The sequence below is a fragment of the Bos indicus x Bos taurus genome, chromosome 21 (genome assembly GCF_003369695.1).
Source record: "Bos indicus x Bos taurus breed Angus x Brahman F1 hybrid chromosome 21, Bos_hybrid_MaternalHap_v2.0, whole genome shotgun sequence".
NCBI lineage: Eukaryota > Metazoa > Chordata > Mammalia > Artiodactyla > Bovidae > Bos > Bos indicus x Bos taurus.
The window spans coordinates 26,339,961-26,355,309 of record NC_040096.1 but is presented as its reverse complement, the minus strand read 5'-3'; the positions used below and the strand labels follow the sequence as shown (position 1 = coordinate 26,355,309).

The window sequence follows — 15,349 nt, the reverse complement described above, 5'->3', positions numbered from 1 at the left end:
CCACCTCTCCTCTCTCCTTCTCCCCCTCCCTATGTCTCTAACTGTGCTGAACACTCTAGGAGAGGAGGAGGAGGAGGGGCAAGATGGCAGGGATGGAGAAGCACGTGTAAATGGCCACAGCTCATGGGCAGGGACCCCGAGAGGGGTGACCTGCTATTTGAGGAACGTGACTTACATTGGGGTCTCCTTTGTACAAGCATGGGGGCTGAGAGCAGAAGAGCCTTATCACTGCTGTGGCTACTCTACAACAGTGATGGCCTCCATCACAGAATTTCAGCAAAACGTGTAAAAATATCAGAGGTAAGAATTACTCTGGAAACCACCCTGTGAAAAGGGAGGTTTCTTTGTGAGACACAGAGCTCCCCCCATGAGTCCCAGGGGCTTAGCAGAAGGAAGCACAGTTTTCTGGCTGCTCCCTCTGAAGGGGGAAATGGAGGCAGGTGTAGGGCTCTAAGAATGAAGATAATGAAGGACAGGCCTCCGGGAGGCGGCTGGTTCCCTGATCTGCCTCCAGAGGTGTGTGTCCTCCTCCTCCTGCTTGGGAAGGTGTGTCAGCAATTGCTGCTCATCCCCTTGAACCTCTGGTTTTTTTGCTTGGCGTTGGGCTTCCTTGGTTCTAAGTGGAGCAGAACTCTAGGCCAGCAGTCCGCAACCTTTTTAGCACCGGGGATCGGTTTCATGGAAGACAATTTTTCTGCCGATGGGGCTGGGGGAAGGTTTCAGGATGATTCTCATCAGGAGCGAGGCAACCCAGATCCCTTGCATGTGCAGTTCTCTGTAGAGTTTGAGCTCCTATGAGAATCTAATGCCGCAACCGATCCACCAGGAGGCGGAGTTCAGGTGGTGATGCGAATGATGCGGAGCGGCTACAAGTACAGATGAAGCTTCGCTCCATTGCTCACTGCTGCTCACCTCCTGCTATGCAGCCCAGTTCCTAACAGGTCACGGACCAGTACCGTGGGGGACCCAGCAGGTTGGAGACCCCTGCTCTAGGTTGTGTCTCAGTCTCACCCCCCCAAGGTCCTCCTCCACCTCCAGAGTCACACTGAGTATACGTGCGCTGGGAGGGAAAGGGGCAGCTGGGAGGACTCCTTCACAAAGAAGCCTGAGTCCCCTGTCCGATCATCAGCTCAGGGAGCCAGCAGAAGTCAGGGTCCAGATGTCAGGCTGGGGCCAGGAACTCGGGGGCGGGGGAGGGGAGTAGCCTCAGCTCGCTGAAGCCTAGCACACACTCTGCAGGGGTTGGGGGCGGGCAGGTGGCGGGGGTAGGGGTAATGGCACAGACTCCTGGCAGAGTCTCTCAGAGACCACTTTCCTCCCCTCAATACTGGGCTCCAGCCTCTCTGCCTGTGCCTGGTGCCCAGCCCAGCCCTACCTTCCTGCATCAGAGAGTCCTGTGCCACCTTCTTAAAAAGGACTGGGGCTGCACTGAGGCTCTGTCCCCAGGGAATGGACGTGAGAGAGCAAATGCATTTAAAATAATTTTTTAAAGACCTGGATTCTTTAAAAAAAAAAAATGCAGTAAGTTGATATGTTGACAGCAAGTGCATTCTTTTAACAACCCAGACTCCACTGAGCTTAGCACCTAGTTAGAAAGAAGAGCTGGTTAAAGGAGGGTATCTGGGTTTGCAGTAAGCGCTGGAGGCAGGCTGATCTGAGGAGTGTGGCCCCAGGCACCCCACTGCTCACAACAGCTCAGTGGGTCCCATGGTAAAGATGGAACTCTGGCTGCACAGCACCCTGGGGGCATTCAAGGGTGGGAGGGAGCTGAACCAAGGGAAAGTGGGGAACCAGGCTCCATAACCCCCTCCATAATCACCAAAATCTTAGCCCCTCTTTTGAAGACCAGCACACAGGCAGCAGTGTGTGCTGGTCACCATCTAAATGATAACACTGAAGGCACTTTTGCATCCTATCCTATTCCATTCTAGGTCCTCAAAATACACCTGCCCCCCACCTCCACCCCTGCTGGGGGCAGCCCAGGCACCTTTAAGAATTGCATTGGTTAAGAGGAAACTCTCGGGTTTAAAATGCTAGGCCATTTTACAAATGAGGAGCCTTGTCTTCCTGGGGAGAACCTGTGTTATGGGAAAATGCATTCATAGGACAAACTGACTCTATGTGAGAAACTTTGTATATCAAATATTTCATTGAAAATGAAGTTGATTCAATGAAGAAAAGGAGTTGGTTGATAAACAAGAGTCTGACCACGTAGACTGTGTTCTTCTTGCAGGGATCTGTGATGGCTGATTTGTTTCTGAGACCTGCACTCAGTTACAGATGTGGTACATCATAAGTACCTGCTGTTTTGGGTTCCATCGGCTCAAGAGTGATGGTCTTTCTGGTCCCACCAGAACCCATCACTCTTACCAACATTATGGGCAGAGTAGGTTACAGTGGAAGCTGCCCAGCCTTTAGATGCTGGACTAGAGCCAGGTTTTTGTTTTTTTGTTTGTTTGTTTTTTGAGAGGAATTCCTGCACAGCACTGGCAAAGACTGGTACCCAGAGCAAAGAACAGAAAGCACCAGAGGGATCCTTGCTGCCCACAGGAGCTGAAGCTCGACCCTCAGGGTGCCTCTGGCTGGTGGGCTCAGGCGGACGGATGGGTGAGCCCCCTCCCTGAGAGAGATGGCTGGAGCAAGGCCCAGCAGGACCACAGAGCCGTTCTCACAGTAAGGACAAGCAAACAGAAGTCCCCAGCTGGGTGCCGAGGCCCAAAAACACTTAGAGGCGATCACATGCCTGGTTAGGAATCCCACGGAATCTAATAAACAGGATGCAAACTGCTGAGCTCTTACTCTCTGGGACAGGGAGAGACAATATTTTCCTAACAGGTCAAGAATGTTGTGCAACGCATATCCAACGCAGTTCCCAGAAACGCTGAGGGGGCTTACCCGGATCGCCGCTTTCCTCCTCGGGCGGGCATGGCCCCTGCCATCCTCACCTGTCCAGTGGCCGCCATGGGGGCGACGGGCAGCGTCACTGAGCCAGGGATGTCTGAAGCCATTTCTGTAATTCAGCAAAGAGGAGAGGTTTTGTTAATGACAGAGAAGTCCAGGAATGAGCAGAAAAATTGTCCAGCTAACCAAAAGCACCACCTGGAAGAAGAACCGGGGAACCTGGGTACTGGCCCTTCCTTAGTCATGTGACCTGACTGAGCCCTTCCCTAGTCCGGGCTTTGCCTTTCTCCTCTGGAAAACAACATCCCAGGCAGCATGCCTATATTTAGTTTCAGTGGTTAAAAAAAAAAAAAAAAAAAAAGTTCTCACAGCTAACAGCATTCATAAAGAACTCTTGTTTCCTGTCACGTGGAGGCAGGTAAGATGTTCAGAAGTTCAGGCACAGAGCACAAGCTACAGGGAAAGAACCACTGCTGGTCCCAAATACTGGTAGCCCACTGGGGCAAACCCAGAGAGCCAGTCTCCTGCAGCAGCATCACAGATGCTCCGACCTCACCCTGGGCATCTGTGTTCAAGCAGAAAGTCTGCTCCCCGCTTAAATCTGGACTCAGAATCCCTGACTATAGAGCCCTTCCTGGTCCTCCATTCATGATGAAGACCGTGCGGTCCCAGGGCCTTAAAAACACCCCCTCAGGCCACAAGAAAGGAAAACTACGACAAACCTAGACAGTGTATTAACAAGCAGAGACATCTCTTTGCTGACAAAGGTCCATATCATCAAAGCTATGGTTTTTCCAGTAGGGATGTATGGATGTGAGAACTGGACCATAAAGAAGGCTGAGCACTGAAGAACTGATGCTTTTGAGTTGTGGCGCCAGAGAAGACTCTTGAGAGTCCCTTGAACTGCAAGGAGATCAAGGCAATTAGTCCTAAAGGAAATCAACCCTGAATATTCATTGGGAGGTCTGATGCTGAAACTGAAGCTCCAATACTTTGGCCACCTGATGTGATCTCATTTGAAAGACCCTGATGCTGAGAAAGATTGAGGGCAGGAGGAGAAGTGGGCAACAGAGGATGGATGGCATTGTCGACTCAATGGACATGAGTTTGAGCAAGCTCCGGGAGATAGTGAGGGATAGGGAAGCCTGGCATGCTGCAGTCCCTGGGGTCACAAAGAGTCAGACACAGCTTAGAGAATGAACAACAGGCTGCACGGCCTGTTTCTACAGCCAGGCCTCCGAGGCAGAATTATTAATTTAAAGCATAAGTAGGTCTGTCATTAGATGAGAGTGCCTTCCCCGTGCTTCACTACCATAATATATTATTTCTTACAAGCTAGAAATTTTCAGAAGCTTGTTAAGGCAATGATCAGCATTCTACATTTCAAAGAAACCACAGTTAAAGAATTTCTCCTTCCCACTTGTGGCAAGCTCGTGAACTCAGACGCCCCGTCCTCAGACCATTAAATGGCAAGAGCAATCCTCCAGCGGCCTCTCTGATCCTGTTTATTGCTCTTGGGAATGACTTGCACAGGGCTCGATTTTCTCAGCCTAACTCTTATCCAGGGCAGAAGGGAAGCAAGAGTCTACAAAAATGTATTTCAGAAAGACAGTCTGGGATAAATATGAAAATCTGGACCCTTGTTAGTGAAGGAATGCTGGTGATGCTCAGAAGTTACAGCTCTGCCTCCTCCCAGAAACCACAGAGGCATCTGATCCTCAGTTATGTCCAAAGACATTGTGTTTAATAAACATATTCCGGAGAAGGCAATGGCACCCCACTCCAGTACTCTTGCCTGGAAAATCCCATGGGCGGAGGAGCCTGGTAGGCTGCAGTCCATGGGATCGCTAAGAGTCAGACACAACTGAGCGAGTTCACTTTCACTTTTCACTTTTCACTTTCATGCACTGGAGAAGGAAATGGCAACCCACTCCAGTGTTCTTGCCTGGAGAATCCCAGGGACGGGGAAGCCTGGTGGGCTGCCGTCTATGGGGTCACACAGAGTCAGACACGACTGAAGTGACTTAGCAAGGTCAACTTAAACTAGTCCCCTTGAAACTTCTGAAGAAAAATCTCACAGTACTAACAGACATAATCTTAATTTAGCTACTCCACTAGATTCACAAAAATTTGAGAGCTATCAGGTTTTTCTTTCAATTAGTGTAATCCTCTCCACTGTAGACAGTGAATGTACTGTATTTGTGACAGCTAGGCAGTACGACCAGCAATGACCTCATAATCTGACATCTGCCTGCTTCTGATAAGAAATTTGTATTTTTTCCTGAAATGGAAGCTAAACCATGTTAAGTCCATTAAGGCCTCAAACTAAAGGCTGAGTCACTGCCCATGCAAACACGGGCAAAAACAAAAGTCACCACTTCCCAAAGTAAGTCTCACAGAACATCAGGCCCTTAAGATTTTCCAAGAAAAGGGTTCCGTGGTCAAACGCGCAAGGGAAAAGCCACACCCTTATTCCCTTCTCCAAGATTCCAAAGTCCACCCAAAACAGACTGAGAAGTCCTAATAGGAGGACATTTATTTAACTGTGACTAGTGGAAACAGTGTCAGACTTTATTTTTCTAGGCTCCAAAATCACTGCAGATGGTGACTGCAGCCATGAAATTAAAAGACGCTTACTCCTTGGAAGGAAAGTCATGACCAACCTAGATAGCATATTCAAAAGCAGAGACATTACTTTGCCAACAAATGTCCATCTAGTTAAGGCTATGGTTTTTCCAGTGGTCATGTATGGATGTGAGAGTTGGACTGTGAAGAAGGCTGAGCGCTGAAGAATTGATGCTTTTGAACTGTGGTGTTGGAGAAGACTCTTGAGAGTCCCTTGGACTGCAAGGAGATCCAACCAGTCCATTCTGAAGGAGATCAACTCTGGGATTTCTTTGGAAGGAATGATGCTAAAGCTGAAACTCCAATACTTTGGCCACCTCATGCGAAGAGTTGACTCATTGGAGAAGACTCTGATGCTGGGAGGGATTCGGTGAAGGAGGAGAAGGGGACGCCAGAGGATGAGATGGCTGAATGGCATCACTGATTCGATGGACGTGGGTCTGAGTGAACTCCGGGAGTTGGTGATGGACAGGGAGGCCTGGCGTGCTGCAGTTCATGGGGTCGCAAGGAGTCGGACACGACTGAGCGACTGAACTGAACTGAACTGATCCCAGGATACCATAAAGGTCTGTAATTAATGTTTATCAATTAATTAATTAATTAATTTGGGGGGCTGCACTGGGTCTTCACTGCTGCTCACAGGCCTTCTCCAGCTGTAGCGAGCAGGGGCTACTCTTTGTTGCGGTGTGCGGGCCTCTCACTGCAGAGGCTTCTCTTGTTGCAGAGCACAGGCTCCAGGGCATGCGGGCTCAGTAATTGTGAAGCACAGGTTCAGTTGCTCTGCTGCATGTGGGATCTTCCTAAATCAGGGATCGAACCCACAAAGTATCCCCTGCATTGGCAAGCAGATTCTTAACCACTGGACCACTAGGGAAGTCCATGTGGAGACTCCTAAAACGCGTTTTCTTAACAAATAATGTTTCCCGTGACTCTAGTTTTTTAAAGTCAACTACCTCGTTCCTGCCTTTGAACTAAGGACATGTCAAGCTGTGAGAGATCTTCGCCCGTGTCTGCAGACTTGGAAAGGCCCACCTGCAGTCACCTTCTGGCTCAGAGGTTGGCAAGGAGGAGGAAGGAGTGGAAAACGGAAGACAATGCGCAGTTAGGAAAGAAGATGATATCTGTCCCATTTTATGTGGGGAAAACAAAGTTGTGGACCGTAATGCTCCACAGAAACCCTGTCTATGGGGCAAGGGTTGAGGAGTTTGGAAAGTCCAGTCCTTTCCTCAGAGAGATGAGGGACGCAAAGAAAGATTCAGTGCCTTGCCCAGGTGCGCGCCCTGGGCCAGGGGCTGGGCCACGGGGAGGGCCCAGACTTGCTGTCATCTTACTCTGCGTGGCCATTTCCCATGATTAAGTTTCATCGGCCCAGACTTGCTGTCATCTTACTCTGCGTGGCCATTTCCCATGAGTAAGTTTCATCGGCCCAGAAGAAGGGCCAGTGAGGACAGGCCCACAACCAGCTTGCCTCCATCAACGCCCACTGGGTACATTCTTGTGCCCTCCCAGCGTGGTGCAAGATGCCAAATGTGAGTTGGCAGGTAGACACAAGTAGTTTCTACCATGGAGAAAGCGTATGCTTCATGAAGGTCACCTGACAGATACACTGAGCCGGCTGCAATCTCTACATGTGACATGAGTGTGTCATAAAGCCAGAGCATGGTGGCTTTAGGGGGAGAGGAGCAAGGCAGCAAATACATTAACAGAATTTGAAGACTGAGAGGCACAAACGCATCCCCGGCAAAGAGGGCCACCCAAACAATACAGATGGATGTCGGCTCACCAGCCGCAATGGCCAAAACTACCCCTTCCCCAACTCAAGAAGCATTTCTTTTTCAATTAGTTTTTATTGGAATGTAGTTGCTTTACAATATTGTTAAATTTCTGCTGTACAGCAAACTGAATCACTTTATGTATACACATATCCCCTCTGTTTTAGATTTCTTTCTCATTTTCAAGAAGCATTTCTAAGAAAACGTGGCTCATTCTAGTTCTACTTTTCTCTTGTAAACTGCATTTGTATATCTTTTTTTATTTTATGTTTATTTTTTTAGATGGAAGGATAACTGCTTCACAATGTTGCATTAGTTTTTCTGTACAATGAAGTGAATCAGCCACAGGTATACATATATCCCCTCCCTCTTGGACCCCCCCAATCCCCCTGCATTCATATATCTTATATCCATTTCTCTTCTAAGTTTCAGATGTTCTTTCTCATCTAGTTGTAAGATGCTTTTTATGACAGATACTGAAGCTTTGCCAAATTTTCTGAAAATACTTAACAATCTTTCTCCTATTTATTGCTTGCTTTTTTAGGTTGAAAGATTTTTTAACACTAGACAAAGCCTTAAGAGGTAGAGTTTTAAGATGTATTGGTCAGCTCCAGTTGCCATAACAAAATACCATACACTAAGAGGCCTGAATGAAAGAAATGTATTTCCACCCAGTCTGGAGAATGGGAAGTCCAAGATGAAGGTGCCAGCCAAACTAATTGCAGTAGGAACCCTCTTGCTGGATTACAGACTGCCACCTTCCCTCCATATTATCACATTTTCTCTTCTTATAAGACCACCAGTGTTCTTGGTGTTCCAGTGTTCTTGCCTGGAGAATCCCAGGGATGGCGGAGCCTGGTGGGCTGCCATCTATGGGGTCGCACAGAGTTGAACACGACTGAAGTGACGCTGCAGCAGACTCATGACCTCATAACCTCATTTAACCTTAACTACCTGCCACAAGCTCTATCTTCAGAACAGTCAACTGGGGTGTTAAGGCTTCAACAAATGAATTTTGGGAAGATACAATTCAGTCCACAGCAAAAGAAAAGATCAATTGTCCTAACCTCATTTATTCTAGTCCTTCCTTTTCCCCATAAGTTTTTTTTTTTTTTTTTTAATAATGACTAACTTCTTTAACACTTTCATTCTATTTACTTATTGATTTGGCTGCTTCAGGTCTTAGTTGCAGCATATGGGATCTAGAGTTGCAGCATGCGAACTCTTACTTGTGGCAATGTGGGGTCTAGCTCCCTGACCAGGAATCAAACCTGGGATCCCTGCATTGGGAGCTCAAAGTCTTAGCCACTGGACCACCAGGGAAGCCCCAGCATTCAGTTTATTTCTACTTTATGATGTTACGATGATGTGATACTGTATTGTGTATTATGATCATTGCTACTAGTGTGAATGAGATCACCTTTCCCAGATACTTTCTGATTGGTTAGTAGCTATGAAGACAATTGTGCTGCAGTAACTCTTCACAAGTGATATCAACTGATTTGACCAGCAGCTAAGATAGGTGCTGCCCTCCCCTCCCTTGCTGTTCTGTGTATGTATTATCCTTTCAAAATCTGAATTCCTGGATAAAGAGTTTCTAGGGCCATTGCCATGTGTCCTGCCATTTCACCAAATTTTCAAATTTGCTCTAATAATTTGTCATTAAGTCTTATGAATTAGTCTTTCTAATTTTACCAAGTCTATGGGCTACAAATAATACTATTTTCTCACTTCAAATAGTTAAATGTTTGATTTCTTTTCAAGTCTTATTTCATTGACCAGAGTTTCCAAGATATTTGATAATAATGACAGTAAGTGGGAATAGAAAGGCCATGGGGTTCTGCAATAAAACATATCTGGTTTCAAATTACAACCCAAAAACTTCTTAATAATAATCTACTTTAAAGGATCACTTGAAAAATTAAGGATAATGTTTATAAAGAGCCTCAAACAGTGTCTGGGAAGGGAAAAAACTCTCAAGCAGCAATGATTAAAATGATCATGATTATGGTGATGGTAAATAAACTTGCTTGGTCCTTGAATATAATTGCGGGTTTAAGACAAATACAGTTTATGACGTCAAGGAAATCTGCTGCTGTTCCTATTTCTTAACTGATTCATGGAATGGATTTCTCATTTTACCAAATGTCATTGTGGTAACTAACACAGTGTTTTAGATACCAAACAAACCAAGCAAAATATGCAATCGATGAGACCAAAATTCACTTGAAAGGTTAAACTTTTCTCTAACATCTTTTAAAAACCACTCTTAGTACATTCAAATAAAAATATAAAAAATACATCTCTCTCATCTATAACCTACATCCATATCTACCAACTGATCTGCTGTCAGCCTTCTTTGGATAAGCGACTATCTGCTGCCTAAACCTGGCAACTGCTCCATATGATTTGACTATAAGTTAGCAAAGCTCCTAGGACATCCATCCAGGAAAAGTGGGCAGAGAAAGTTCACTCACCTGGTGTCAGAGGTGAGGGTCTCCAGGCAGAGCATGGTTTTAAGTGGAATAGAAAATGCTATTCAATTAGATGGAAAATAGTCCTGTGAGTACACTATTGATGTGCAGGGTTTCTGAATTTCACTTCAAAAGGAAGTAAAGTGGAACCTTGACTATAGCACTGGGCAGAGAGGAAATAGCATCAGATACCTAACAGGTGACGACCTGGCCACAGTCATACCCTGGGTGTGCAAGAACACAGCCTCTGTGTAGGAGGACTTGGCAGTATGTATCAAGAGACATCAAATTACCCACGCCTCACAAGGGCTTCCCTGGTGGCTAAGCGGTAAAGAACCCGCTTACAATGCAGGAACCACAGGAGTATGAGGATTCTACCTCTGGGTCCAGAAGATCCCCTGGAGGAGGGCATGGCAACTCACTCCTGTATGCTTGCCTGGAGAATCCCATGGACAGAGGAGCCTGGTGGGCTACAGTCCATGGGATTTCAAAGAGTCAGACATGACTGAAGCAGCTGAGCATGCACGCACAAGAGGATGCCAGGGCAGTGCGTGTGTACTTGCTGTATGTGCAGAAAAAGACGGGAAGGCGGATACAAGAACACCAATGTGTTAAACTTGGCTATTTTTGTTGTGGGAATTATAGGTGGGTTTTATTTCCTCCTAAAAGCTCTTTTTATTTTTGAATATACTAGGATTTTTTCCCAAATAACTTGTGCTAATTTAACATTAATCAAATGATGTGTTAATTTAATGAACACAAATAGAGAAATAAATATTTTTAAAGGGTTTCACTGTAAGACACATTGGAAAGCATATACAGTTGGAGAGCTAGAAGCAGTGAATGAATGAGTCAAAGGAAGAGGATGACTTCTTAATAAAAAGAGTGTCCAACAATGGAATGGGTTGGCTTAATGATGATGATAAACATCAACATATATACACTTACTAGGGGCTTCCCTGGTGGCTCAGACGGTAAAGCATCTGCCTATAATGCAGGAGAGCCGGGTTCAATCCCTGGGTCGGGAAGATCCCCTGGAGGAGGAAACGGCAACCCACTCCCGTACTCTTGCCTGGAAAATCCCATGGACAGAGGACCCTGGTAGGCTACAGTCCATGGGCTCGCAAAGAGTTGGACATGACTGAGCGACTTGCCTTTTACTTTCACTATGTATAAAATCAATAACTAATGAGAACCTACTGTACAGCGCAGGAAACTACTCAGTGCTCTGTGGTGACCAAAACGGGAAGAAAATCCAAAAAGGAGGGGCTAAATGTATACCTATAGCTAATAGGTATATATTTACCTAAAAGATTTACATTAGGTGCTTACCCGGTTCTAATCTCTTCATATGAGCTTTACATCCAGCCTACAAGAGAGGCATAAATCAGCCCATTTTACAGACCAGGGAGTTGGGGCAGAGAGAAGTCAGTGCTATGCCCCAGCCACAGGGCTGTGAAGGGGGAAAAAGAGCTCTCATGGGTCAGTCCCACCCCTGTAGGGCCCTCGCCTCCTCAACAGGCGCAGGCAGAGGCTAGGCAGCCAGCAGACCCTTTCCCAGGTAGGGGAGGTGGGGCGACAGGAGCCATCGTAACATCCAGACTCTAAATCACAGATCCAGGTGGACATTGTGTGTCGTGCAGAAAGTGTCCATGCTTTGGGGTCACTCTGTGGCCACAGGCAAATTATGGATCATCCCCTAAGCAACAGATTCCTCATCTATAAATAACGAAAATGCCCACATTATCCACAGTTACTGTGGGGCTTAAGGAAGATCCCTTATGTCAGATACCTGGCAGAAGGTATAGTCCCTCTTTTCCTTTTACTTCCCCCCAAGACAAGAATGCTTTTTAAAGCAGATATTGTGTGTGCATGTCTGTACTTTTCCAGAACCCTTGAGCAAAAGTTAGCTTCTCTATGCCTCAGTCTTCTGTTTAGAAAATGGCCATAATAAACAGTAAATTCCTCATGACATTGCTATGAGGATTTAAAAAGCTAATATCTGTAAAGCACTTAGCATGATGTCTGGAACATAAAAGGATGTCTAAGCCTTTGCTAAGTAACACACACGTGCACATGCTCAGTTACTCAGTTGTGTCCGACTCTTTGAGACCTCATGGACTGTAGCCCTCCAGGCTCCTCTGTCCATGGGATTTCCCAGACAAGAACACTGGAGTGGGTTGCCATTTCCTTCTTCTCCAGGGGATCTTCCCGGACCAGGGATCGAACCCACATCTCCTGTGCTGGCAAGCGGATTCCATATCACTAGTGCCACTTGGGAAGCCAGGTAACATATACACAGACACTAACAAAACTTAGTATAATTTCTTTCTGTAAGGAATTAGATCACTTCTGCAGTTTGGTTTTTATGGCTACGTCTCACAGGAGTGCAGGAAAGGGGACAGTGGGCCACAGAAGGGAGCTGGCCATATGACTGACTCCTCTGCAGCCCCCACGCAAAATGTCTTCAGGGTGATGCCCATGCAAAGGGAGGCCAAGAGGGGCTGCCACAGCCCCGGGAGCCTGAGCTGGGATTCTTGTCCTTCACTGACCTCACTCCAGCTCCCTACCCAGAGTTCTGCCTTTAACCTGGCTGGCCTGCCCCATACCCCACGGGAGGGTCAGCAGACAGGCCCCGAGAGTGCATCCACTGGCTGCCCCCAACCTCCACTCTCCCAAGGTCCCTGAAGGACTTCACCCAAGCACACCCTCCGCACTGAACCAATGTGGACACGACTCCCTCCTGGCGACGCCATGCTCTCATCCATGAGAGCCTCACCTGAAGAGGTGCACGTGCCCCTATCACAGCTCTGGGACCCCACAGCCCTACACAGCTCTACTCGGCCTTCAGAGTGTTCACACAGCCCAGCAGGGGAGCCCAGAAATCCTGGGTGAACCATCCACATCCTTTCCACTCTAGTTTTCTTTGGGTGTCCCAAGTGGTCACCGGCAAAGGAATTCCACTGAGAGGTGTGTGGAGGTCATGGTCAGCACCTTAAAAAAAAAACAAAAACAGAGGCTTGGGACTTCCCTGCTGAACATCCAGGGAAGTGGCTAAGATTCCAGACTCCCAATGCAGGGGCCCAGGTTCCATCCCTTGTTGGGGAACTAGATCCCATGTGCTGCAACTAAGAGTTCACATGCCACAGCTAAAGATCCAAGTGCCACAGCTAAAACCCGGTGCAGCCAAATAGACAATATATTTTTTTTAAATAAACAGATAATGTAACCAGGGTAGGAGTAGTGAAAACTTTTTTCCTCCTCGTGGACACAGAAAAAACTAAAGATCCTGCATGCCGCAACAAAGACCCGGCGCAATCAAATATATAAATAAATAAATTTTAAAATGGAGAGGCTTGAGTGCCACAGAAACATGAACGCATCCTACTGATCAAAACACCACATATAAAAATGCAAATCGACCCTAAAAGCAGATGAAGAACTCGTCAGAGTAAGAGTTGTCACATGGGGCAAAGTCACTGCTCCCCGTCGCATCCCCTCAGGATCTTCTCACTCCCGAGTCTCCTTTCAATCCCCTTCCATCAGGCCTGTGTCTCTGTCACCCTGCTAGGGAGCTGCCATGATCATGGGGGTCTCGTCTCCACCCCGCCCTTCTCTGCCGGGGGCAGCTGCCCACTCCATCACCAGACACTCCTGGTTGCCAGGGGCCGCATCCTCTCTCTGCAACCTCGCAGGCTCCTCCTCCTCTCCTCAGCCAGCTGCCCCTCCTCTAGGACTCCAGGCACTTACACAGCCCCCTCTGCTCTGCTCTCTCTCCAGGTGAACTCACGCAGGCAGCGGCATCAATACTGTCTCTTCAATGGCAATTCCCAAACCCAGCCATCAAGGCCTGCTGCCACATCCTCGCAGTCCCTCTGTCCCCTAGGTTCTGCTGCTGGCCTGTTGCAGGGCCTCCTCCCTTGGTCTTTCTGCTTCTATTCTCCCCGCTCATCATTCACAGGGGAGTTGGAGCTGACCGGTCCAGCCTTTGCTTCTTTCTATCCCCCAGCAGTTTCTCTCTGCTCTCAGCACAAATGTGGAGCTCCCAGCCAGTCCCTGGGTGGTCAGACTGCCGTCCACCTCTCCTGCCCACCTCTTGGGCTCTGGCCACACTGCCCCAATCGGTTTTATGAACACACCACATTCCCTCCCACCTCAGGGCCTTTGCATGCGCTATGTCCTGTGGCCAGAAAGTTCTCTCTTCTCTCTTCACCAAGCTAACTCCGACCACTCATTCAGATTCAGCTCAAACATCACTTTTCCAAGGAAGCTTGTCCTTGGCCAGTCCCTGCCCCTCCCATTCTAGGTCTGGTCCCTGGTGATTCATTCTTCTTGTACCTGCACTTCTCCTGTGAATGACTCAAGGTCACGATGGTCCAGGTGAAAGATGACAGAGCCTGAATGATGGAGCCACCAAGAGGCGTTCAGGAGGAAGGAGATGATGTCAATGCCTCAGAATACATGATGTGTCATCGTCAGAGCCCAGAAGGGAAGATTCTAAAAAGCCTTGGTCACCTGATCCTCCTACACTGAGACTGCACAGGGCAAAAAATTTCTGGAGGAGGAAGAAAAATGTGGTTGGTTCGGTCGCATATTTACATCAACCACTCCATGCACTTGATATGTGGGGACTCTGGAGAAAAGTGGAGACATGAGTGTCTACACCTTCCTCCGCACTAAAGAGGCATCTGCTTCTAGTTCTGGCTTCATTGCCATGAGACTCAGTTTCCCCATCTATTCTTCAACTAAGAAATGGGGTTAATCAGGACATCCCTTCTTTATGCAGAAGCTGCTGTAAGAAAACAGGGCCTGTACCCACTACAAATAGCATTTGCAAAGCTCTGATTTTGAGCCAGGAACTGTGCTTCAAGTGGGAGAGCTGGCAACAAAAAGACCCCATCCTGTCACTGACAAGTTCAGTCCTGAGTGTGATGACACATAGCTGGGCAATTTCACACTAGAGCTGTGAGTTGTGCAAAAGACTAGACCCTGGGTGGTGGGAATGGCTGGGGAGATCCAAGAAGGCTTTCTGGAGGAGGCTGCATCTGCGCTATCTTGGCCAAGGACTGTAAATGTTTTGGGAAGGAATGAAGCATGGTGTGAAAGATGCCCTTTTCCCAAATGGATTCCTTCTATTGCCCCATGATTTCTGAGCAGACTTACTCACGCCCCGCTTTGAGGGGCATGCCCTCTTGTTCCTGTCCTTGCAGGTACTTTCTCCCAAATGCAGCTCCCAACAGGATCTAGAATGAAACCCCCACCTCAAATGCAACCCTCCGGCATAGCTCCTTGCTCAGGATCTCTGGCCGTAACCAATGACAAATGCACAAACAGACATGCATAGCTCTATCCAGAGCAACCCCACCCCAAATGCCAATATCCATCCCCCCACCCCAGGAAACTCTGTTTCCTGTCACACACAGGGATGGAATGACTCTCTGCCCGCCCTTACCCAAAGTTGCAGGTTTTCAGCTCATTTCAACATCAGCACAAGCTGAGGCTTTTGAAAGCTTCACCATAACACAGAACACAGAGCCGGCTTACGATGCAGCATCTAGCTAAGGACTATTTCACATT

General features: G+C 47.6%; 1 protein-coding gene across 8 annotated transcripts in view; it reads right to left on the bottom strand.

Moving 5' to 3' along the window:
- ARNT2 (aryl hydrocarbon receptor nuclear translocator 2) overlaps window positions 1-15,349 on the bottom strand; it is a 193,105-nt gene that overhangs the window by 150,732 nt on the left and 27,024 nt on the right. For 7 of the 8 annotated variants that reach the window (XM_027521390.1, XM_027521387.1, XM_027521383.1 and 4 more), the window contains exon 2: window positions 2,896-3,010. In XM_027521390.1, the coding sequence (XP_027377191.1) occupies window positions 2,896-3,010 (115 nt within the window). Of the gene's footprint in view, window positions 1-2,895; window positions 3,011-14,110; window positions 14,318-15,349 lie in introns of those variants that run through there. The other variant, XM_027521384.1, reaches the window with a different exon arrangement.